Source organism: Lipophrys pholis (assembly GCF_963383615.2).
Source record: "Lipophrys pholis genome assembly, chromosome: 6".
NCBI lineage: Eukaryota > Metazoa > Chordata > Actinopteri > Blenniiformes > Blenniidae > Lipophrys > Lipophrys pholis.
Window position 1 is genome coordinate 21,936,503 of NC_137629.1, and position 23,575 is coordinate 21,960,077.

Sequence of the window (23,575 nt, forward strand, 5' to 3'; positions counted from 1 at the left end):
GCATGGAAAGGGGGCCCGTGTCTAGTTGGACTGTGGTGCGGTTTGTTTTGGGGAATGAAAGCGAAAAAAAGACCAAACACAAGATTTTCAGATAGCCGATGAACGGACTGAAGAATAAATTCAAAGGCAGAACTACAGATAAATTTATCTGCTGATCATAAACAACAAAGAAAATCATTTCCTGAGCTACAGACTTTAGGCAATGAAAAGATTCCATTAAAGTTTTTCAAAATAAGGTGATCAGTCATGCAGGATTACTGGAATTATTTTCATTTACCTTAAAAAAAAGTTTGCATAAGCTTATGTTTTTAATAAGCTACTTTTGATATCTGGTTTATTTTCTTAATGCAAAGCACAACAACCCTGAAGTGGAACAAAACCTCACAACAACAGAAACATCAAACAAACCCTAAAGCCTTGGTGTCAAACATAAGGCTCATGGGACTAAAAGGGCTTCTCAGGGGGTCCACACTGGCCAGTGGGATGATATTGCATAGTGTGAAGATCATATGGAAAATATTAACTGCAGGGAACATAACAAAACACTAAATCTGATAATAGAACGGTACTAAAAGGAGGTTACTTCGTTTCAAGCCAAATCCCGTTAAGATGACAGCCATACTATGAAGATCAATATGCACACTAAAGTCGGCAGAAATCATGCAAGCAAGGAAAAAGCAGGCTTAAACCAATCTTAGTTTATAGAGGAAATCATTTTCACAAGTATCAAGCAATTTCAGGTAGTACTTCATAGGCTTAATAGGAGGATTCCCATAATGTTTCTAAATAAATAGAAACATCTACCTTTTTTTTTTCTTTTCATGTTTTGTTTTACCTCATTATTTTAATGTTGAATCTGGCATTCTGCTCAGTTCAACATTGGCACGGTGTGGAGACAACAAAAAGATCAACTTGGTGATGAAATTTAACCATCCCAGATGTTGCACGGATGATGTTTGATAGCGAAATGCGGCTTGTTGCCACATTTTAAGGATTTTTTTTCCCACTTTGGTTCACCGAATTGTTTTTACTGACAAAAGCAAGAGTATCACTGAAGTACTGCACGGCTGCAGCACCCCATTACTCTTGGGATTCCTCACAATCAATCACAGAATAAAATGAAACCTGATGAGTCAACTGCAGCAGAACCACAGTATCCGCCTGTACCATTATCTCGGAAGAAAACAAAACAAAAACACTGTCTTATTTCTGTTATAAAATCTTGGGATGAAATAATGTGCGAAAAATAGGTCCCAGATCTGGTGTCTTTTCCCCCCAAATTGGAGCCTGATGTTGCGAAACCCAATGTAACAATGTTCAGTTTACTTTTTCCGCCCAAGCCTTAATGAGAAACCCACCTGTGTTGGGGATCGTCAGCCTCCCGCCGAGGAAGTTAAAGGTCCCGTAGGAAGTGTTTGCGACATCGCGGGGCAGCGTTTTAAAGTAGCTCTGCGTGGACAGCCTGCTCACGAACTCAGCAGGGTCCGGGTTGAGCTTGCCGTTGTGCAGAGTGTGCGAGCCGTTGGGGAGCGGGTCCAGCAGAGGCCCGTTGGTCATGGAGAACTTCCCCGTGGCGTCATGGCGGGAGCGCAGGCTCCCCTGGTAACTGGTAGTGGTGGTGGTCAGATCGGGCTGGATGGTGAGCAAGTGGGAGTTCTCTGTTAAATTACAAAAATGGAAACAGACAAAAGCAAATTGTGTGAATGTCTGAGTGACGGGTGGGTGTGTGGGATTTTTCTACATCACAGAGACAGGCCTCACACTCTGTGAAGCTGTTGCAACAGGCACAGAAAACAGAAACAAACACAGAAAGAGACACATGGCGCAGAAAACAGAGCACTCACACGTGCACACTCTTGACAAACACAAACACAAGTTACACCAAAAGCCAGTCAATTCCCATCATCCCTCTTTCCCTCCCCTTCGCTCTCTATCGCTGTCTGTCTCTTTAGCAACCACACAATCAATTCCAACCAGAACTCAGATACAGCTTAGCATCCAGAATGTATAAAAGCTTTTTTTTTCTTTTCCTCTCCTCGGTGAATCACAGGCACTGCAACCCCGCTCCCCATCTCCATCCAACTCAGACAGTTGTATTTCTATTACTTGCTGTTAAACCTCTGAGGCTCTACGCAGGCAGTAAACAGAGTGGGTACATTTCCTGACAATGAGGTGGTGGCGAAAACATAATGTGTCAGGCAGACGAATAAACAGCTCGTACACGCACACACACACGCACACAAACTCACGCACCCACCATAATAAATCTTGCTTAGACCACAACCCACTGTAAACACATCAATCTGCCTTCACAACCACAGACGGGATTGGTGCTTCATTATCGACGGGTGCTGCACAGTCACGGTGAGGAGACGGACAGATCGACAGATGCACAGACGAGGGTAGAACAAAGAACAGTGTCCTACTGCTGTGGGGGGGAGGCCTGCGTGGCCGCGGTGCCCACACACCTGGCTTGCTGGGCTTAATGCCCATGGGCTGGAAGCCAGTGGTGAGAATGGAGGAGTCGGCCACGTCAGCGTCCAGGCCATCCTTCTTGCGCCGGTAGACCAGGACGACCACGATGAGCAGCAGAGTCAGACACAGGGCCACCGCCACCATGCCCACGTACAGAGCCACGTCCTCGGCCCCACTCACGGCTGGAGGAGGACACAGAAGAGAAGTTACTAATCAGGAAAAAAAAACATTTGATCAGGTTGTTGATTGAGCAAAACACTCCCAGTGAACGGAAAAAGTACAACTAAAGAAAAAGTGTTTCTTCAACAGATTTCATCACATCTGAATAGAACTCAAATGGATGGATTTGTTTTCATTTTAAACTATTTAAATAAAACCTGGTTTCATATTAAGTGATGCTGATTAGGAATTTGCTAGAGAGCGACAGGTGAATCCTATCTTTTTTAAACTTCCATTTTCACATCTCCTTCCAAGTTTATTTGTGCAATCTATCTCGTGTGCAGTTTGAAACCAGCAGTTATACAGGCTGCCTTCGGGTAGTTTGATCAATTCTGTTTGTTTTTTTTCTTTTTGCATGAAATTGTTTGCTCACGAAATACCAGTAACCATCAGCCTTGAGACAAAAACAAAGCAATCTACACACCTCTTAGTTTATGTACAGCACATTGATAATTTATACTGTCCTCGAGTTTTGTTTTTTTCTATATCTTTTTCTGGGTTTCAAAACCCTTCACAACCTGTTTTTGAAAGGCTGAGAAAACTCGATGTACCCTACACTTTAAAAAAGACCAGCAGATCATTAATGTTGTAGTTTAAAATGAGGCAAGTTTCACGGGTTTTCATTGCACCTCCTCTGAAACCTGCGAATGGATTTCATTAACCTGGGTGCGGTAGGTTTGACGACACAGCTTCTTAACTGCTATGACACGCTTCAGGCTGCTTGAGCAATGTTATCCTGTATCTTTAGTGCCTTCAGGAAATAAATAGGTGAAGCAACCCGAGAAACAAGCCGTTGTTTTAGTCGCACGTATGTGGAGGGAAATTGCTTGGGACAGACATTTTTAGCTCCTTGGGAGTTGCTTTTGCAGCACTGATGTTACTTTCTGCAGCATTTCTATGCAGAAGCTGCAGCTTGTGGGAGCAGTTGTACAGTGTGGTGCAGCGAGGCAGCAGTAAGATTATCTGTGACTGTCTGTGGTCACGAGATCATCTGTGAGCCCCTCTCACTTTACGAACTCAGACCACAGATGTGAGGCCACGATCAAAGACATGGTCTCAACGGTCCACGGCCTATCTGTCTAAATGTATTGCCGCCTTTTGGAGTTGATTGGTTGTCATTTCAGGTAATAGGTACAATTTCAAAGAGGATCAAATGTTAGATGGTCCAAATATGTCAAAACAATCCTTGGGGGTGGGGGTGGGGGGTTCATACATTTGCACAGTACATTCTGTGGAAGAGTGGGACTCGATGGCCTCTTTAACAACATAGAACAAGTCAAATAATACTTAGTTTTCACTCCGTGCTGCTCGACTTTATCCCTGGTGGTTCACTACAGCTAAAATGCTGCTTTGCTTTAAAGTATATCTAAAAACCAAAAAGGTAGACTGAAAAGGGAGACGAGTTGGAGTAATAGAACAACAGTCAATTCCTTTCGCGGTTGCTTTACGCAATCTCTGCACTATAGACGTATATATAAGACCAGCATGTTACTCCCTCTCCTGTTTTTTTATCTCCTTCCACACATGCACACACACACACACACTCATGGGAAAAAGATGGAAAATGACGGATTGAATGTCTTTCTCGCAAAAGCATAGGAGTGTCTTCCTCCCAGAAGTACAGTATGAAGATGACAGCTGAGCCCAGACAAACATCAATGTGTGTGTGTGTGTGCACTCGGCGCGTTTGCGTGTGTGTTTTCAGGAGAATGGGATTTGCCACGGCTGTCTCCCTGGGCCGGGGGAATTTGGTGGCGGAGGTGGAGGATGCTCCCGGGGCCTTTATGGAGGGCCATTGTGCCGGGGAGTCACGGGGGCGTAGCGCTGTCAACCGAACACAGTCAAGGAGGGGACAGACTGAACGGTGCAGCTTTGAGGGATGGAGAACAACAGCAAAGGTTAGTGCTGCAGGCTGGCGTGTGGTGAGCTGACAATAAAAGTAGGAGGACAGAAGTAGGAAGAGAGGAGCAAATGTACATGAAAGGATATCAGAATTAAAGAAGCCCACAGTAAAAAAAAAAAAAAAAAAAGAAAAAAAAGGACTAATGGGAGGACAGCGTGTGTCTGCGACTGACAGCATGCAGGATTTGCATTTCTGCGGTAAGCAGCACGTCCAAAAGGTTTGTGTCAAAATCAACCTGATTAACATCAAATGCGTCATGTTCTGATGAATATTTGCAGACTTTCATGGTGTTTTTTTTTACCCCCCCCACTTCTGTGGGATCCTGCTGCCTGACGAGAACCGCAGTCATCCTTGGAAACACCGATTTGACAAGTTTTAATTGGTGTTGGTAAATCTGTGACATGAGAATGGCACAATTAAATTAGATGAGTGCTAACAGTGGGAATTCAGCTAAAGAAAGTATTCCAATGTTCACTGCATGGCTCTCATATCTCGCTTCATCTCTTTTCATCTGTTTGTCCTTGCCTTCTTCCCTTTTCCCTTGAAAAATTGATTTCATCGGACAAAGCTGCCTGACAGACCCAAGTCTTTAAGAGAAATGCCAGAATCTATTTCATGGGTGATTATCTCAGTACAATCTGATACTTTAAGTAGCGGGATTATATGTAGCTAACCTCCACGACGGCTCTCGCTAAAGCCAGAGATCTCTTGACATGTAATCAATCGTGAATGACTGGCTGAAGATAAATACAATATTGTGTGTTTTGTTCTCGACATTACAAAACGGCATCCACACAGAACATACTTAAAGCATGACTGGTCTTGTGGGGACGTATACTACTCATTTCCTACGCCTTCCCATCCTGCCCATTTACCTGCCTGAGCTCTCTCTTTCGACCTCCCTCGTTGTCTGCCTCTCCGCTCGGGGCGGCGTTGAGGTGCTTAACCGCAAGCAGCCTGGCTAACACCTTCCACCTTCCACAATGAGCTCCAGGAAAGGAGCAGAGACTGCGGCTGAACCTCTCATTAAAGTTCTCCAATCCAATTGTCTTGGCGAGGCAAAGGCCAGATGACGCAGTGATATTTGAACTTCTGCAGTCCACTGAGAGATGTGCAGTCTGAGTAAAGACAAAACAACACCTGTCAAACGAGGAGACAACCAACTGCTTTCTAATGATTAGCTAAACATAGCCTTTGATTGGCCAGCGGCTGTTTACTTTTTAAGGGCAGGCCAAAGACACCCGGCTCACCTTAGATGCAAAGATCCGGTATCTCGGCTCTTCCTTTCCCCCCTTGCACACACCATTCTTGCACCCAGACAATAAAGTCAGTCAATCAGTCGACTGTCTCTGTCTCTCTCTTTCTCCTTCCCCCTCTCGCTTTTGCACTTCCTCTGTTCGCTCTGTAATCTCTGGTGGCTTATCAGAGCATCTCTGAGTGAAGTTTTTATCTGACCCACCAGGTGTCACAGTCAAACGATCCCGATGCTCACTACAACCCTGACCAGCAGACCGCTCTCGGATCCTCCTGGCCCTCACTCATTGATTTTCATGATGCCCGCCAATAATTGAAAGGACATCCATCACACTTTAATTGACATAGCTAATCAGGTTTTATAATTGGATGGGCTTTACTTTAGTCCCTCTCCAGCGTGCCCTCTCTCTTCCTCTATTTCTCTGCACACTTTCTGTGTACCAATTTACCTCTCTTCCCCTCTGCTGCAACGTCACTCCGTTGTTCACTTCCACTCGACTTAATTGCAGGCAAAGAACTTTTGAATCTCTTTGCGTGTGACCTCTCGTCATGACTGACATCCACCTGCAGATAATCTGTCCAAGTGATGAGTTTTTTCTCTCTTGCACAGTTGACCCTTGGCTGATCTCGGTTTGCTCTTCTCTCGCCGAAATTTCAGTGGAGCTCCTCAGACTTGCTCCAGGGCAGCCCGGTTAAGGATCAGTTTCTGGCTTGAGATGGGTGGGTATAATTCATCTCCTCTGTGGCAATGTATCTGGCTCCTGCTGAAGTTTGGACTCTTGCTCTATTGGCAGTCAGCACAATGTCCGGACCTGATAGTCCTAAACACTCCCTCTCTCTCTCTCTCTCTCTCTCTCTCTCTCTGCTCCCTTTTCTCTCCTGCATTGATAAATAAGAGCTTCGGAGCCTGCTGTGCCTCGTTCCAGGGCATTTATCAGAAGACCTGAGAATATATTTCATCCCATGGCCAATCCTAGTCACTTGCCCGAAGATGAATAACACCGGAGTTCCTAAGGTCAGGGAAATATGGCTACTAAAACTCTCAAAGTGAACGTGACCATTACTATCTCCACAATACAGTCGTCCCATCCCTCAGCAAGTCCCGGTGAAATATGGTCGAAAATAAATGCTTAGCCGTTTTTCATGCGGCACCCTGACCCTGCTCTGACAAACAAACCCGTGACAAAAACATCAGCCGCCTTGTCGCCAAAATTGGCCCCCTAAATTTAAAAGGAGACTAAAGACAAATTAATAGTTTGATGTGCTTTGCACAATCAGTTGTGACACCCCCCCCCCAAAATGGGATGCGGCTGCAAATTAAGTTCATTACCTTCATTACACACATTAAGCCAAATAATTGTTTTTATGTTGTCCTAATTTCCTGTGCCTGAGAATATGAACATGATTCTCCCCTCTATCCTCTCTGTGCCCTCTAACACCTGTCTGCCATTTTAGCTCTGGCATGCAGCCAATATGTTGATTATTTCCATGCACAGATTTTGCATAGCTACATCTTGGGCTTCACTTGTTTGCTTTGTGAAAATGATCCTACCTGGGTCAGATCTGTTTATCATTGAGCTGTAACACAACGCTCTGTGCCTCACGCGCTTTATAATCCAAGCAATACCCAAAACAATAACCTTGTCTAACGTATGTCATCTCTGGCTTAATGAGGAAGATTAGTGATGTTCGTGAGGTCCTCCGACAGAGGACAGCTTTTGCTGCAGAGTCACTTTGGCTCACTCTGCAGTTGTTTTGTTCGATTACACTGGAGGAAAAGGGTGCCTTTTGTTTCGGGAGGGGGGGGAAGTTTTCCATTTCAGCTAATAGCCTGCAGACATGGTTGAAGTATGGGAGTTGCTGACAAGCCAAAACCATCTTGCTATTTCGCTTATTATAATACTTCACACAGCAATTGTCTATGGAAACGCATCTGCTGGGAACAGATTGGGATAGGCATTCTTCAGAGGCCGGCGTTCTGCTCTGCACTGTCAGAGCAAATACTGAGTGACTGTGCCTGTGTGTGTTTGCGTGTGAGGAACAATGACTGGCATCTTTGTGTATATATCTTGCCTCTCTAGGGAGGAGCTGCTGACCTTTGATGATGGGCCGACAGAGCTCGCTGGCTCACTGCGCCAGACGAACTCAGTCATTGGCTGCACAACACACGCGCGCATGCCCATACTCGCGTAGTGCTAAAATACATAGCCGATGCAACATTCACATACAGCACATCTCAGCAGATGCTACGCAACGCCAACCCCCCACTCACCCCTCTGCATGCATCGGTCCATTTGATCACATCAGTCAGTGCAAGATACATAATTCAGTTTATTAATTCACAAGCCCATGTCAACTGAATCCCTATTAAAAGTCAGTATTTGCCACGCACATCAGCCAAAGAGCACACTGCGCATAACATTTTTTTCTTTCTTTCTTTTTTCTTTTACAAGACAACACTCTGATTCTCATTGTTTTTTGACAGGAAGCTGCAATCCCTGCCTGTCTTTGATATCTGTAGGGAGCTATAGAGCACTCTCTTCATGTCCATCTGGTCTGCAACGGACCCTGCGGTGGCACTTTCCACTCAGCTGCCGGCTCGGGCTGTACAAGCTTTGTGGTTTCAGATCCTGACAGTATGCACATGCTCTATTAATGACACACCGGAGAGTGCCACCGCAGTGTGAGCCAATTGACATAAAGAAAAAGTAATACATTCTGGTTATTCCGCAAACCTATACATGCTTTCTATGTGCACAACGTCCACATGCATGCATCACAGAGGACACAAACACCCCTGCCATGTGTGTTTTCACAGTCGATTTGACCCGTGTCACTGTATCTGTCAGGTCATGTTTTAATCAAAGAAAGGACGCTTTAATTTGCAGGTCTATTAATAGGTCACGGAGCAACACAGCCTCATCCCACGTGACAAGGCAGTGTATTATCTTAGCAGCAAGTGTGGTACCTGTGGTAATTAGGAATAATAATCTGAAAAGGTCACGCAGGTGGGAATGAGCCTGTTTTGGGCTGCAGATGAATATGATGAAATGGACATTTTTCCTTTATGAACCTTTTCTTCTATGAGATCAACTCAACATCCAGCTGCTGTCACAAGGAGAGATAGAGTGATTATTAGATCTGACTTAGATTTATTTATTTATTTTCATTATTTTCTTTTTATGTCTCAATACATTTTCCCGTTTTGGCTAAAAGCCTATTGCTTTTTTTAGCTGCGTGTTTTCTGGCTAAAGCTCACAAATGTTGCTTTGGACACATTTATGGATTTTAAACTGCTCATTTGCCTCCCATCAGCTCGGTTATAACACAACACAAGCATTCGTCCTTTGATCCTACCGCCAAAAAAATGTCTAAGAGACATCTGAAACGGCTGTTCCTCGGAGCTGATCGGTGAAAGTGTGGTTTGCAGGATGTGGGCGGTGGTGAACTCACTCTGTGGGCACTGTTCGCTGGTACAGTTTAGAGACTGGTAGTCAAGCCCTTGACATTCTTTCCCCCCGGTGCCAGGTGAGGGTTGGGTGCAGTCCCTGCTCCTCCACATCGAACAGTCTGCACCACACGCCGACCACTTGCTCCACTCGCTCCAGCCTCCATCTACTAGAAACACATGATAAAGAAACAAACACGAGTGAGTGCAACCACACATCGAGATACAAAAAAAAAAAAAAAAAAAAATCAAACTGATTCACTTCAAACACTTATATTTTAGTTCACAGGAAAAAAACTATTGATCGGAGGACATGCTGAACAGTTTCAATAAACCAAGCTAGAAATCCACTTGACAAACAGCGTGATCTGTTCAAGCTCGACTTGGTGAACTTCAGACGCAACAGCAGTGTGAAAGCAGTGGTGTCAGATGAGAACAAGTTGTGGAATATTTGTTGCCATTCTGTGCAAATGTACTTGCTCTAAAATGGGAACCTGGGAAGGAAAAGCTTATAAAGACATGCAAATCCACTTGCACACACTCAAATCCAACAGCTGCACAGAGAAACCATCGCATGTCGAACTGCTGAGGAGAGCCATATTGTCCCTATTCTGATTTCTTTGTTTACTTTCAACATGGAAATCAGATGCAACTAAGTAAAACCTCAACGGTACGCAGGTAGTGGAGAGGGTGCTGCTGACTATTTGGACATGAGTGTTGACAGCTTGTCGACATATGGGTCCGAATGTTCATTATTTGCATTAGATAAGAGATTTAACTTTAAAATTTGTTGCAGACGATTACATACGAACTCAAATATCCCTGATTATAGTTTTCACATCAACATTTCTTGTTACAGTATATAAAATATGACTTGGTTTACATTCCTTGGGAAACAGCATGCGACTGTAGTCGCGGCATGGCAGGTCACAGTGTGTACGAATGCAAGTCACAATCCAAGCAGCCTCACTCAGAACAGAGAAGAGCGGACATTACATCTGCAGAAGAACTTCAAACACCCCACCATCAGCGCCAGCAAAATGAAACAAAGGAAAATGGACATGTAATAGTTCTGAGCACGCCTGGCCGTAAGAAATGTCAGCAGCTCTGCCACACGCCCAAAAAAAGCAGGCCATTTTGAAAAGGTGGGGGTAATTTGGCATTGTGGCTGGTGGGTGTGGAGGCTCTAAGTGATACTGAGTGACACAGCGTCAGGCTTGGGGAAGGTTACCATGGGGCTAATGGGAAAAAGAGCAGTAATGAGCTCTCAGGGGGGATAAAACACCACCGTCTCGCTCTTCCTCTCTCCCAAATGTAAGGTTGAAGGGGACCAGGCGAGCAAGGCGCACACGCACGCGCGCGCGCCACACACACACACACACACACACACACACACACACACACACACACACACACACACACACACACACACACACACACACACACACACACACACACACACCTCCATGACAGCAGCACCCCTTCCCCAGACTGACCTCAGGGCGAGGAAACCTTTGTGCTCATTAATCCTTGCAATAAAGAGTGCAGGACCTGTGACCCCCAGAGAGCAGGTCTGACCCACAACAGGTCAGAGGGTTAGATGTTTCTGAAGGTGAAGCAACCTATTATTGCATAACTGGAACGTGTAAGGATTTTTGTTGTTGTTGTTTTCAAGCAAACCCCCAATCGGAAAGCCAGATAATAGCCATCATGAGTGTGGAGAACCTCAGGTGTGAATGAAATCGTATTACTACAAAAGTCTGCATGCTTGTCCGTGTGTGTCCTGAACCGACTGCTTTGAGAATTTGAGGGTATTTAAGCGTGCGGTGGGACGCTGACACAGCTCAGGCTTTTTTGCAGTTGGATCCATTTGGCAGAGAGAGCAGAACCAATCAGATAATTGTCCTTGTTTGGCATTGAGTGGACCCATCCGTGGGCCAGTGGGCTGATTATCTGGGCTGGGAATGAGAATGATTGAATAGCGAATTACATCCTAATGAATATATTATGTCGCCCCTCAGTTTATCCACACCACTGTGAAATAAAGAGATGAGATCAACATCTGCCCTGATGAGGTGATGAATTTCTACTTCTCTTTTCCACCACAAAGCAAGACTAATGGCCATGCAAATAACATTTTCAAACAAGAAGATTGGTGTGGAAGCAAAGTGATGCTCATGAGAATGCGGATGAGATACAAGCTTGGCGACCCAAGGCGGAGGGAAAAATCAAAAGAAGGATGAAGATGCACAAACAGTCCTTGATGGCTCGTCTTTGAGAAACACCTCCCTGCACGTTTCACATTTTTCAGAGAGAAAGGAGGCTTTACGCGACGGCAGAGAGCTAAGAAATATAAGCGTAGAAACCTCTCTTTCATGGCTCCTTGATAGACAGTTGAAGTCACAATAGATTCAGTGAAGCAAGAAGTATTTTTTGGTTTACCTTTTGAAAATTGAAGACTGACATTAGACCACAACCACACCCTTTTTTACTTTGTCTGGATCCACATAAGAAAATTGGACTCCACAGCCTTAGTTTTCCTTATAAAATCCCCAGAAGGAGATTGTTAGAGCTACTGCAAAAAGGCACCACAGCTGATTTTCAATCATGCAGCACCACAGGTTTCAGGTCAGGCAGGTCTCGGAGGAGGGACAGTAATACAATAACCCAGTGGCAAGCCCCCATTTGGACATGTTGCCAAGGGGAGAGGCAAAAAGAATCCAACCATTCTTTACAGGTCGGTGGCAGCGCCTATTTCAGGGTTTTCTGTTCAAAATGACAATGGCTGCTGATGGACACAGTCCGAGATCATCGAGCCCCTACGGTTTCAATGTCCTTGAGGGGAACACAAGGAGGAAGACAAGCGCCACCGAGACCAGCGGGCTGCCTCCTTTGCTCCCACTGACCAGTCAATACACGTGTGTGTGCACGGTAACCACTCCTGTAACCACTGATCAAAGGCTAACGGAAAAAAAACCCAGAGAGAAGGCGCAGAGCCATGTGGTGTGTTAATAGCTTCGCCACCAAATGTGGATGACGCCAACAGCGATTAGTCACCATACCTCGATCTGTAAGTCTGACAACAATAAAACAGAAATCACAAATTCTTTCCCTCTGATCGCGGTGTAATCAATAACTCGACTTAGCAGGAATTAATCCCTGATGTTTACTAAACCCCCAAACAAACTAAAATGAGTCAAAATGATACACGAAGAGGATGAGCTAAAACAAATGACACCACATGATTAAAACCAATGCAAGGCTGTCACCAGATGGAGACTGGATTTTCACACTGAAGTGATGTGTTCTCCGTCTCCTTACACACAGTCTCTACTTATTCCATTTTAAAAATATGAAGTCTCCAAAGGAATCGATGATAACATCTAGAAATGTATGGTGACTCACTTCCAGAGCTGATTTAGACTTTTCGCCCGCAGTGCAGACAGTAGACATATGTGTGCTGACTTGCACGTGTACAGCGCACGCGCGCACGCACGCACGCACGCACGTACACACACACACACACCCAAATACACCAGCCCTGAGTCTGTTTATTTTCCATCTAGTGGAAATCTCAAGACTCCTCCTGGCAAGCCTGAGGGATCAGCCCATCATTTAAATAATTCACACGAGGTTGAAATTTCTTCAGGTTGTTTGGTGTTCCCTCTCGTGTCGAACAACAGCTCAGCTCATTTGTGTGGAGTAGATGTCATCATGCAGCTCGCCACACGAGGGGGATTAACTATTTGCTGTTGGCCCAGGTGTTTGCGTTTGTTGGAAATGTTGGCGCGGCCTGGCATTTTGACTGTTGGCTCAGGACACAAGTCAGTGTGGGTCAAAGTCAATGAAGGAGCGAGGGATGGACTGCAGAATCATATGGGATGCTTCGGTGGGATGGAAACAAAAGAGACTGCGAAGGCAGAGTGAGAATAGAGAAATGGAGATAAGCCCTTGCATAGTTTGGCTACTCGCTGTCTTAAGTGTTGATCTGCTCTGCTCTGAGCCTCAGGCTTTAGCCTCAGCCGCCTCCTCCTTTTCCTCCTCCTCCTCCTCCTCCTCCTCCTCCTCCTCCTCCTCCTCCTCCTCCACAGCTCCCTGTGTCTCTCTCAGCATGGAGCCCATCTGATCTGCCACACAGGCCTCTGCCAACTCTCATTAAACACTTTGGAGACTTAGACAAAAATACAGATGAGCCTCTCTAGCTTCACACTTTCCCAATGAGAGGTGGAAGCGCACATTTAGATAGAAGAGTCATCGCAAGCAGACACACAAGGGAGTTGTGTTACTGAGCAGGCCCTCGATGTCAGTTCATGGCAGTAGATATAATGTGCGCGTATGCAAATATGTCGGTGCAACTCCGAAGAAACCGTTCTGCTTTTTCAACGTGAAAGAAGAAATGGCCACCGGCAGCTAAACAAGCGATACAGAAAACCTTAGCAGAGAAATGCGTGGATAAATAATCACTGCCCTTCTGTGTTGTTGGGCCCAAACACAAAATTTATCTGTTTCCAGGGAATATTCATTCAGCTGATAGCATATTTTATTCTTTGAGTATGAATAGAGCAAGTCTAGGAGGCCATTGACATGTTTAAGACAAAACAGACTGAAACTCCAAATTACACTGAGTAAGCAGCTCAAAACAAAATCATTTTCTACAGCACCATTTCAAAGATTTAGCACTGCAAGTTAAATGCGCTAGAGAGCTAATAATCAACAAAGAATCTCGGTCTAGATAATTAATGAACTCTTGAAACACGACCAGCATTAAATCATGCAATTTTCAAACCGCAGCTCAAAAACAAAGGCGGCATAGAGGGGAAATAAGCCTCTCAAGGCCAGGTTAAAATAAAATGAAATGAAATGAAATGAAAAACACTACTTCTGAATTCAAATGTCAGCTGTGTCTAAATAAATAACACAATGTCTATCTGCAGGTTCACCCCCCCCCCCCCCCCCCCCCCCTCAATGGAAGCCTTATTTTTCTCTGAAATGGACTGAAATCACCATCTCGACTCAGGAAAGCCATAAGTACGCCTGCAATTAAAGTTGTTATTATGACTGCGGTGATGCTCTCTGCGAGGCTCATCTGCTGCCCCTCACTGTGACTCCTATACCAGAGTGTCTACTCATGCATTCAGGCTGGTGATTCATACATGTATTAATCATGTGTTTGATGAATCAAAGTGAGGAGGACTCATATGCATATAAGGGGGATTGCCATTGGTGGGGTCGTGCGTGTGCTGGGTGACAAAATGAAGGGAGCTGCCAGTTCATCTTAGGGGAGACTTCAAAGGCAAGTGTGTGAGTACACAAGAGCCTCGGTGCCACTTGCGATGGGATGTAACAGCTCATCATCCCGGGGCTGTGGCGTGCTGGACTTTGGCCCTGGGAGAGCGGGGCAGCTCGGTCCAGGTGCAGACAGCCGGGCCTGTCTGTGCCAACGCATGTTAGCGGTCTGAGACAAGAAACAGGTGAGGGAAGGAGGTGGGATCCACAGGGTCGCGCTGCACGTCAAAAGAAAAAAAGAAGAAAGACATTCGTTCAACTGAAAAGTCTCAGTGAACAATCGCCATAGAACTCCAATTGTTGTCTCAGCGCCCTGAAGGTTAAAAATGACACGATATGTCCTCGTGGAGCAAGAGAAAAAAGAAATGAGGGAGGGGTCTGGGCTAACAATAGCAGCTCGGACTGACATTAATCTCTTTAAGGTCATGGAGGTCAGTATCCTGCTTTGCTGTGGAGGAATGTCAAGCATCCCTGGGCACCCCTTTAATTACGTTACTAGTTGCTCCAACTTCAATAATTCCAAATCCATCGAGATCCTGACGGTGCGTCATCCATTTGTATTTCCTTTGTCTTCTTCGTCCTGCTGTATTCCAGTGGGCCATGTTACTTACACTCGTGCTTGACATCCCGTGATGTCTTTACATGGGAGCTGTGTAACACAACACCCTGATTCACAGAGGAAGATAACCTCTGTTTTAGGCAGGGAGAGGCTGTCACTGCCAGCGGTGTTGTATTTCCCTCCCTGCTATTTACCGAGCGTGGGAGATTTCTCCTGCGGTCAGCATGGCTGCAGCGCCCCAACAAGAAGTCTGCACACTGATGTGCTGGCAGCCAAACAGCCAGCTCTTGTACACACGCATATGCACGCACGCACGCACGCACGGACACACACGCACACACAGGGTTTCTCTAGTTCTGGCTCACTTTTCCCTTTTCTGTCTCACTCACTCTCTCACCCTCTCACCCGGGGCTTTGTTCCTGCCTTCCTTAGACTGTATCTGATTCCATCTGTCTCTATCCCTGCTTTCACCTTACACCTCCTCCTTCCTATCCCGCTCTCTCTCCAGCTATCTCTCCCTCTGTCAGGGGGCTAATGTGGGACTGCAAATGAAGCAGCTTGACTTCCATCTCAGGCTACCAGGGATCAATATGTGTTGCTCACTATCAGGCAGGACACTCTATGCCTTTCCACCGCTCTCACAGGGGAGGACGGGCAGGCAAATAAAATGCCCTCAACTCCTCACACATGAACATGGCACACACACACGCACATGCACGCACGCACGCACGCACGCACGCACGCACGCACGCACGCACACACACACACACACACACACACAACAATAACTCAGCTTTTTATTACCCATATTTACGACATAACTTGAGCAGCAAATAACACCAAATATACTAGTGTAATACAATACCACAGCTTGGACTATGTCTCTTAAAGCAGACATGTCTGTGGAATAACAGCAAGGTCTGTACAAAGTGCAGAAGATAAAGAGATAGGTGAACAAAGCGTGATAATAATAAATCACTTTCTGAATGAGGCCTTACTGCGCAGACTAATAGGCACTGACACTGCTGTGGAAGCGGTCTAATTGCAGGAAGCAACAGAAGCTTGGCGTCTAAGGAAAGACTTTGAGGTGCTGGCAGGAAAAAGGCAGCCAAAATAAAGATGAATTGATGACTTCTAGATGCAAAAAAAAAAGAAAAAAGCCAAAAAGAAGCCACAGGAAGCCAAGCGCCACAGGACAAACAGGGTTGCCTGGGAGTTACCTGGACAGGTGGCCACACAGGCACTTTTCTGGACGTTCTGCCCCTCACACGATGTGCCTCCATTCAGTGGCGTGGGGTTGGTGCAGCTCCGACTCCTCTTCTGCCAGCCACGCCCACACACGGCACTGCAGGACGACCAGGTGGTCCACGTGGACCAGCCGCCGTTGACTGTCAGACCAGCACCAGGGGGGAGGGGGAGGTGAAGATGTGAAGTGGGGTGGGGAGGAAGGTTGGAGGAAGGGATGGGCGGATGGATGGATGAAGGGACAGAGCAGCCAGGATTACCCGACATGCAGTAAGGATAAAAGGTGCGCTGGAATAATCATGACTGCTGTTACACACTTTGGTTCTGCACTGCGAGGGGAACAAATGGAAGAGCGGCAGCAAAGGAGCTGCTTTCTGCACCTGAGTTGGAATTACAGTCAACTGCGGGGAAAACAAAATGGCCTCAACAGAGAGAAGAAAATAATACATTCACCATTTTTCACTTTTATCTCTGAGGAGGACATGGCAAAGTAACTAGTGGATACTCGGAATACGACTCCACTCAGAAAATTCAAGAAAATTATGCAAAACGCTCATAATGAAGTCAAAAAACTGTAAAGTCATGCCACCTAAAGCCAAATGCACATGGTGGAACATGCATGAATTAACAACTCAATCTCTGGAAATGCCAAGACATTATAAAAGAATGAAAAAATAAAAAATAAATAAAAAAATTAAGGTTACTCCAGTAATTCAAGAGGTGTCCTTCACACATCCATCACTGATTTCACACCATTCTTGGAACTGAAATATTCTTTAAATTGTCGAGAACACCACGGTATAATTTATTCCTCTTTTTTGTTTGAAATTGAAAGTTCAGACAGCCCGGAGGAAATAAAAAAAAAGAAAGAAATAAAAAAAAAAAAAAAAGGAACTATTTTCTATTATTGCCGCTGAAGCATTGCCTGGGCTTTAAACATCAGTGGTCTGTCACATGATTGGTTCCGTATCTCTCCATCAGTGCAGGTAATGACATCAAATCACACCGGTTCACTTCCTGTATCTACTGTTTCCCTCTGCTCACACGGCACACCTATCCCTGATTTATTGACTTGAATGGCGCTGTCGCTCCCTCTCTGTACATACTCGCCTTCTAATTTCCACCTAACTCTCTCCCGTGCTTGTCGTGGCTGAATCATTTCCTTGCCCTCTCCATGCGATTGATTGCCCGCCACAGTGAGGTAAATTGCCAGGCAACTCGGCCCCTGATTACCTCTTAGCACAGAGTGCAGTCACACCAGCCGGGCCTTGTTAAAATGCATCTCTGGCCCCCCGTTGAACTCCCTTTTTTGAAAAGTAGCAGTTATTATGACTTGCTACAGCTAGCTGGATTAACTAGCATGGTACACTGTGATTTCTCTGCGAACAGAATTTCTCCCTTTCAGCTCATTTTTACAGCAAACGCAAATAAACAGCTTGTTTTTTTTTGTTTTTTTTTCCTTTCTTCTTAATACCACACTGACTCTCAGACAATACGGCGATGGTAAAACATGGTTCATCTGATTGTGATGGGAGGAAATTTAATTGCACATGCATTTGTGGCGTCTACAAGTGCAAATTTATTGTTTGACGAAACAAGAGAGGCAAACAATAAGACAATTAAAGCTCCCCCAACCACATTTAATTCAACTGTGAATTGTTTTATCACATCCTTGAAGAAGAAGAAGCTAATTCATTAACTTTAACAACGGGGATATGTATTTATATATATTGTCAAAATGTTGGAGGCTTAAATGAGTGTACGATAACATGTCCTTTCAATGCAGGACTCAAAAGGGACACGTTTTATTTGAAACGTTCACAGTGAAAATGACTAGGTATTCAATCATGTCTTTACAGACATTCGTGGTTGAAAAACATGTTGCACTTAAAAAGTAATTTAAGTGTTGCTCCACCAAAAACTTAAAATACAACAATACAAGTGTCCTTTATATTACTATGGTGAATTATCGCTTTAATGTTTCATTTTATATAACTGCTGTGAGAAAGGTAACTCCAGCCTTAATGGTCGAGCAGTGCAACTGAGACAGGAGCCTCGTCCCATTTTAATAAAATAATGTCCACCTTTTCAGACAAGGTCCATAAATTATCCCCAAATCTCAAATGCAAATGGCTTTTTTTTTCCCCCCTCAGTGAAAAGAATGGATTATTCCAGTACACTGCAATTTTATAATTGGAGCCAACACAACAACAATATTACACGTGCAATTATGAAGACAAAAAATAACAACAAAGAAGCTGTGCACTATCTTGCTTTTTCATCTCTGGCTGCTAATGAGTTGTTTTGTATATTACATGTTTTTGTATGTTCCGTTTCAACAATAAAACCGTCTGAGCAGCACTGGGAAGCTCTCCCTTGTGAGACCAAACATCTCTGACCAGCCAGAACATGGGACTCCCAACGTTAAGCAGGAGGTCCTGGAAGCACCGCGGTGGGACCTTCATGCGTCATGCTTCGATTTCCAGCAAATCCCACAGATGCTTGATCAGGCTGACATTTTAAAGACTCTGCAGTGCGTGTAAACATGTTGAACTCTGTGCCCGTGTCTCAACTCTTTAACCCATTCATAAACGTTTCATGCTTTATGGCGGGATGCATTATAAGACGCCGCAACCATAAGGGAATACCGCTGCCACGAGGAATGTATGTGGTCTGCAGCGATGGTTTACACCAGCGATGCATGTCAAAGTATCATCCATAGTAAATTCCAGAACCCGAGGTTTCCCAGAAGAGCTTCACTCAGAACGTCATGCTGCCTTTCCTGGCTTGAAAATTTTCCACTTGTCAGTGCTGCTGCTGCTGCTGCTGCTGCTGCTTGCTAAGTAAATGACGCACATGCACCTGATGGTTCACATGAAGGTAAAGGAAGTGTGATTCATCAAGCCACTGGACCACTCGGATGCTCGTACGACCACTTTTCAGTGCATTCGGTGGTCGAGCGGATCAGCATGAACACTCTGATGGCTCTGTGGCTACGCGGCTCCATCTAAAGCAATCTGTGTGATGACACCTTTTTATCAGAACCACCATTAATCTTTTCAGTGACAGTCGTGGAAATGGACCGACATCTGCTTTCTATGTCGCTCACCGAGTTTTTCAGCTGCGACTTTGTTTGCTATTGCTACTAGTACTGCTGCTACTAGTACCACTAACAATACTATATTCACTTCAGTTAAAACTTAAGTAAAAAGCTTGTTACCTTTATTTGTCATCAATTGTGACCAATGGAAGAAACCATAAAGTGCCTATTTAGATGGAGTAAAACAACAGTGAGTGGAGACATGAGTTCCTGTTATACCTACATATAGAGTAGTAGTAGAGTTGGCTTTGGTTGGGTTAAAAAAAAGAAAAAGAAAAGCTATATCAGATTAGACATAAAAAAAAACTATGCATTTTAAAGCAAACTTCATCAATATTTTCTCGTGCATGCAGAAGACGTAGCATCATCTGTCAGATTGTTGAAAAATATCATTAATCACATATGTGCAGAGTATTCTGGGTGATCCATAATAACAATCAAGATGACCCTGAAATTTACTGGCCAAACTAAAAAAAATTATAGTGTCTCTTTCCAAACAAAACTACAATGAATGACTGTTCATTTTCTGCCCTCGTGACCAGACAATCAAAGCTATTCACATGACCTATCAGTGCTTTTGTTGCCACTGATTGTGAGCATTTGAAGCTGCTACTATAAATAATGGTAAATCATCTGAAGTGTGTGAATACTCAGTGTAACCTCAGTTTGTGAACGGAAAAGGTGAACACATAGTATCTGAGTAGTGCCTTTTATTTATGGCATACCGGTCTCAGCTGATACATCCGATAAACACGAATTGCTGCTCTGCATTTACAACAAATCGTAACAACATATTTTATTCTGGCAACCTCAACAAAAAGCAGACCCTGTGTCAGAGATAATACATTGCGCACTCGCAAACTTGTTTTCATGAATCATTCCCACGTGACTTCCATCTCGAGAATTAAGCCAGGCTGTAATGTATGCAAAACTTTTGTAGTGCCAGTACCCGAGGAACCCTCTGTGATAGAAAATATGCTGTTTCTCTGCATTTTAATAAAGGTCAGTCTGCTTATCAAGCCAAGTCATTATTTACAGTTTGCTGTTAATTCAATTTTTCTTCTCATGCTGGATCCACTACAGAGGAGGAGGGAGATGGCAGTCCCGACATCGCAGACTGCCAGCTTTGTCAGAATGGCTGCCAGTAACATTTTAAGTTGCGCTAATTAATGTGCACATAGACTGCCATCTCTTTATGTATTTAAAAAAATTTTTTTTAATGAATGCAATTCTGATTAAGAAAATGACGTATCCATATTCTCACCATATGATTCCTGGCATCATAAACTTTCATTATAAAGACTTCAGTGTGAAATATAAACACTGGACAGGATCTGCACCGAGGTATCTTCCATGCAAGAGGACATGCGGAGGTTAATGTGGAAATGCTGGGACAACAATGGCAACATGCAAGCATAAAATGATCCAGCGCTCTTTTTGTGTTCGCACATTTTGAACCTCAGTCAATCCCAGACCTGCCATTAGCCTTTGTGCGCAGAGCTTTGACATCTGTTGAGAGAAGTCATCACCTACCGTAGACCAGGACTGTGGCCGACGTGCTTTTGCGGCGAGCAACAATGTTTTTAGCCACGCACGTGTAGTTGCCCGTGTCCGCCAGCCGGGCTTTTTTGATGACGAGATTATGGTCAGTCGTGATGAAAAAATTGGGGTCACTTGCTGGGTCGATCACATCCTCGTTTCTCTGCCACTCCACCTGAAAATATATTTCAGTGGTCAAAATTGACTGCAACTCAATAGAAACTGGCTCGTTCCACGGCGGTCAGACACGAGGTGGATGACAGACATCCACAGAAGCGGTGAGGTGCTCCTTCGCTGATGCAATCAAACAGACAAGTGGAAGAACAAAGTTGGATCGGTGTGAAACTGAGATGCAATTAATTTATTTATACATCACATTGATTTTAATATTCATCAGCTCTTTTCTAGGGGGATGCAGGCTTTCTTTTGGAGTTGTGGATCTATCTGTAGCCGATGGTGCTCTATGAGCGAACCGATCGTGCCTTGTGTAGTTTTTGTGCTCTCTTGCAGAAGCCAAAAGTGATGTTATTCCTTTTTTGGTGTACACTCAGACTGACTCGCTTGTTTTCTTGCTCTCACTTGACCCTATGCTGTCTCGAGAGAAGCCACGGTATGGCAGCAGTGTTGTCGGTATTACTGCCAGTTGCGATACCGCATATAATTGGGCTTTCTTCCTCTTGTGCGCTATCCCTGTTTTCTCCCGCGGTGACTTCTGCTCTGATGTTCTTTTCTGCTGAACTGCGGTTGGCACCTTCCTTCCCATTTCTTTGCAAACTGTCCCCACACTGTCGGGCCGTGATTGGCTAGTCTGCTGTTCCTGGTCTCTGGGCTGTCTGAGTGGCTGGCCTAAGCTCCTCTTGTGTTGTTATTAGAGCAGTTAGTGGCTATCTGGGACCGGGAGGATGCGGCGCACAAGGTGAAACATCTGGCCCCAGTCTGGTCCTCTGAACACAGATCCGCACACCGGAGAGGCGAGCAGATAGAGAAAAAGACTTGAGCGGAACAAGAGTGTGCGAGAGACACAGAGCACGGAGAGACGGCGCAGAGATATAGAATGAGATAAGGAGAGAGTGAGGCAAATAGACCCATTAATTATGAATAGGCCTTTAGAGATGCCAAATGGGGATTGAAGCCTCCAAGCCTATCCTGAGTGATGTGACGAGACGATGTGATATACCGCTTCCCAGAGATGTAAAAGAGATAATAAATCAATAATAGGGAATAATTAGAGGTGTAATTTATCCGTATGGGCTTGTCTGTTCCCCGGTGGCGGTGGGTGCGATGCAAGGGAGCTGATCTTGAGCCACTTTTTGCTCTTTTGTCCTCCTGGTGAGGAAAGGGTAAATGGATGCTAGATGTGATCCTATAAATATCTTCTGTATCCGTGTCTCACCTCGGCTTGTGGCACTCCCTCGGGGGGATGGCAGTGCAGTAACACCTCCTGGTCCAATGCCACCTCTTTTCCCTGCGGCTCCTCCTCAAAGTTCTTTCTCAGGTCTTGCAGGGAAAATAAAAAATACAGGGAGAAACAGAACCAATTAGGATAGTTTAAAAGCTTGGGAGATCAGGGAGGAGGGGGGAGGAAAAAGAAAGAAAAGGAAACTAAAAAACTTCTATGTCCAAAACTTGGCTTGGTGATCTTTCCCAATTTTCTACTCCACAAATGTCCGGCCGTGGCATCACTGAGCATGTCGCACTCTAGTTGGCCCCTAAGCCACAATGGGATCGGTGGCACCAACCATGTTGCTTATTACAGGCTGCCTGGCTGGTTCAGAGATGCTTGTCTGTTGCCAGAGGGGCCCGGCATCAAGCAAAAGCAATTGCATTACCCCTCACTTCCACCCACTCTCCTCTCTACGGCATCCGCCAGCCTCCAGCCTCCATCTGTATGACGGCTTGGAGCAGCCACACGAAAACAAAGCCCTAAGGCGCCTGGACAAGAGTTCCTGCAAGCCTGGCTGACTGCATGGGGCCTCACATTACGTCCCGTTGAATACTCTTACTCTTACACCAAAGCCCTGCTATATATGTGTCTGTAAGCCCCGGCTGTGAACTGCACAGGTGAAACCGGCGAAAGCTCACTTCTCGCAGCAAAAATAAATGCAGGTCTATTTGTATCAGATGAGGGAGCCAGCCCGCTGATGGCTGGCGGGTTGACGTAAATTTGACGTGTTCACCCCGGGTTCCGACTCAGAGCAAAGTGATGTGTTATTGTGTTGCGAGGGGCCGAGCGTGCGGCTGTGAGCCGCCGGTGAATTCCTTTAAACAGATGTTGTGCCTGTCTTGACCAATCATACCCAGAAAAACGTTAAGGCGAGCAGAGAGACTTTCACGACATTCAATTTAATTAGAGTCGATACAATGGGACTGGAGGAGACTTGAGATATAACAGTCTCGGAAGGCTCAAATGTATGCGAGTGTATATTGGCGCGCACGTCAAATATCAGGAAACGCGTGGGTAACGCATTGTTATTCAGGCACATCTGTGTCCTTATCTTACATCTATCTGACTTTGTTGAGCTCTCAAACAAAGATGGATAATGAGTG

General features: G+C 45.0%; 1 protein-coding gene across 1 annotated transcript in view; it reads right to left on the reverse strand.

The window, feature by feature from the left end:
* unc5a (unc-5 netrin receptor A) overlaps positions 1-23,575 on the reverse strand; it is a 143,086-nt gene that overhangs the window by 20,164 nt on the left and 99,347 nt on the right. Inside the window, exons 4-9 of the mRNA XM_080466142.1 lie at positions 22,422-22,525; positions 21,023-21,203; positions 16,365-16,532; positions 9,305-9,469; positions 2,469-2,657; positions 1,359-1,658 (exon numbers count right to left, since the gene is read on the reverse strand). Of these exons, the coding sequence (XP_080322268.1) occupies positions 1,359-1,658; positions 2,469-2,657; positions 9,305-9,469; positions 16,365-16,532; positions 21,023-21,203; positions 22,422-22,525 (1,107 nt within the window). The remainder of the gene's footprint in view (positions 1-1,358; positions 1,659-2,468; positions 2,658-9,304; positions 9,470-16,364; positions 16,533-21,022; positions 21,204-22,421; positions 22,526-23,575) is intronic.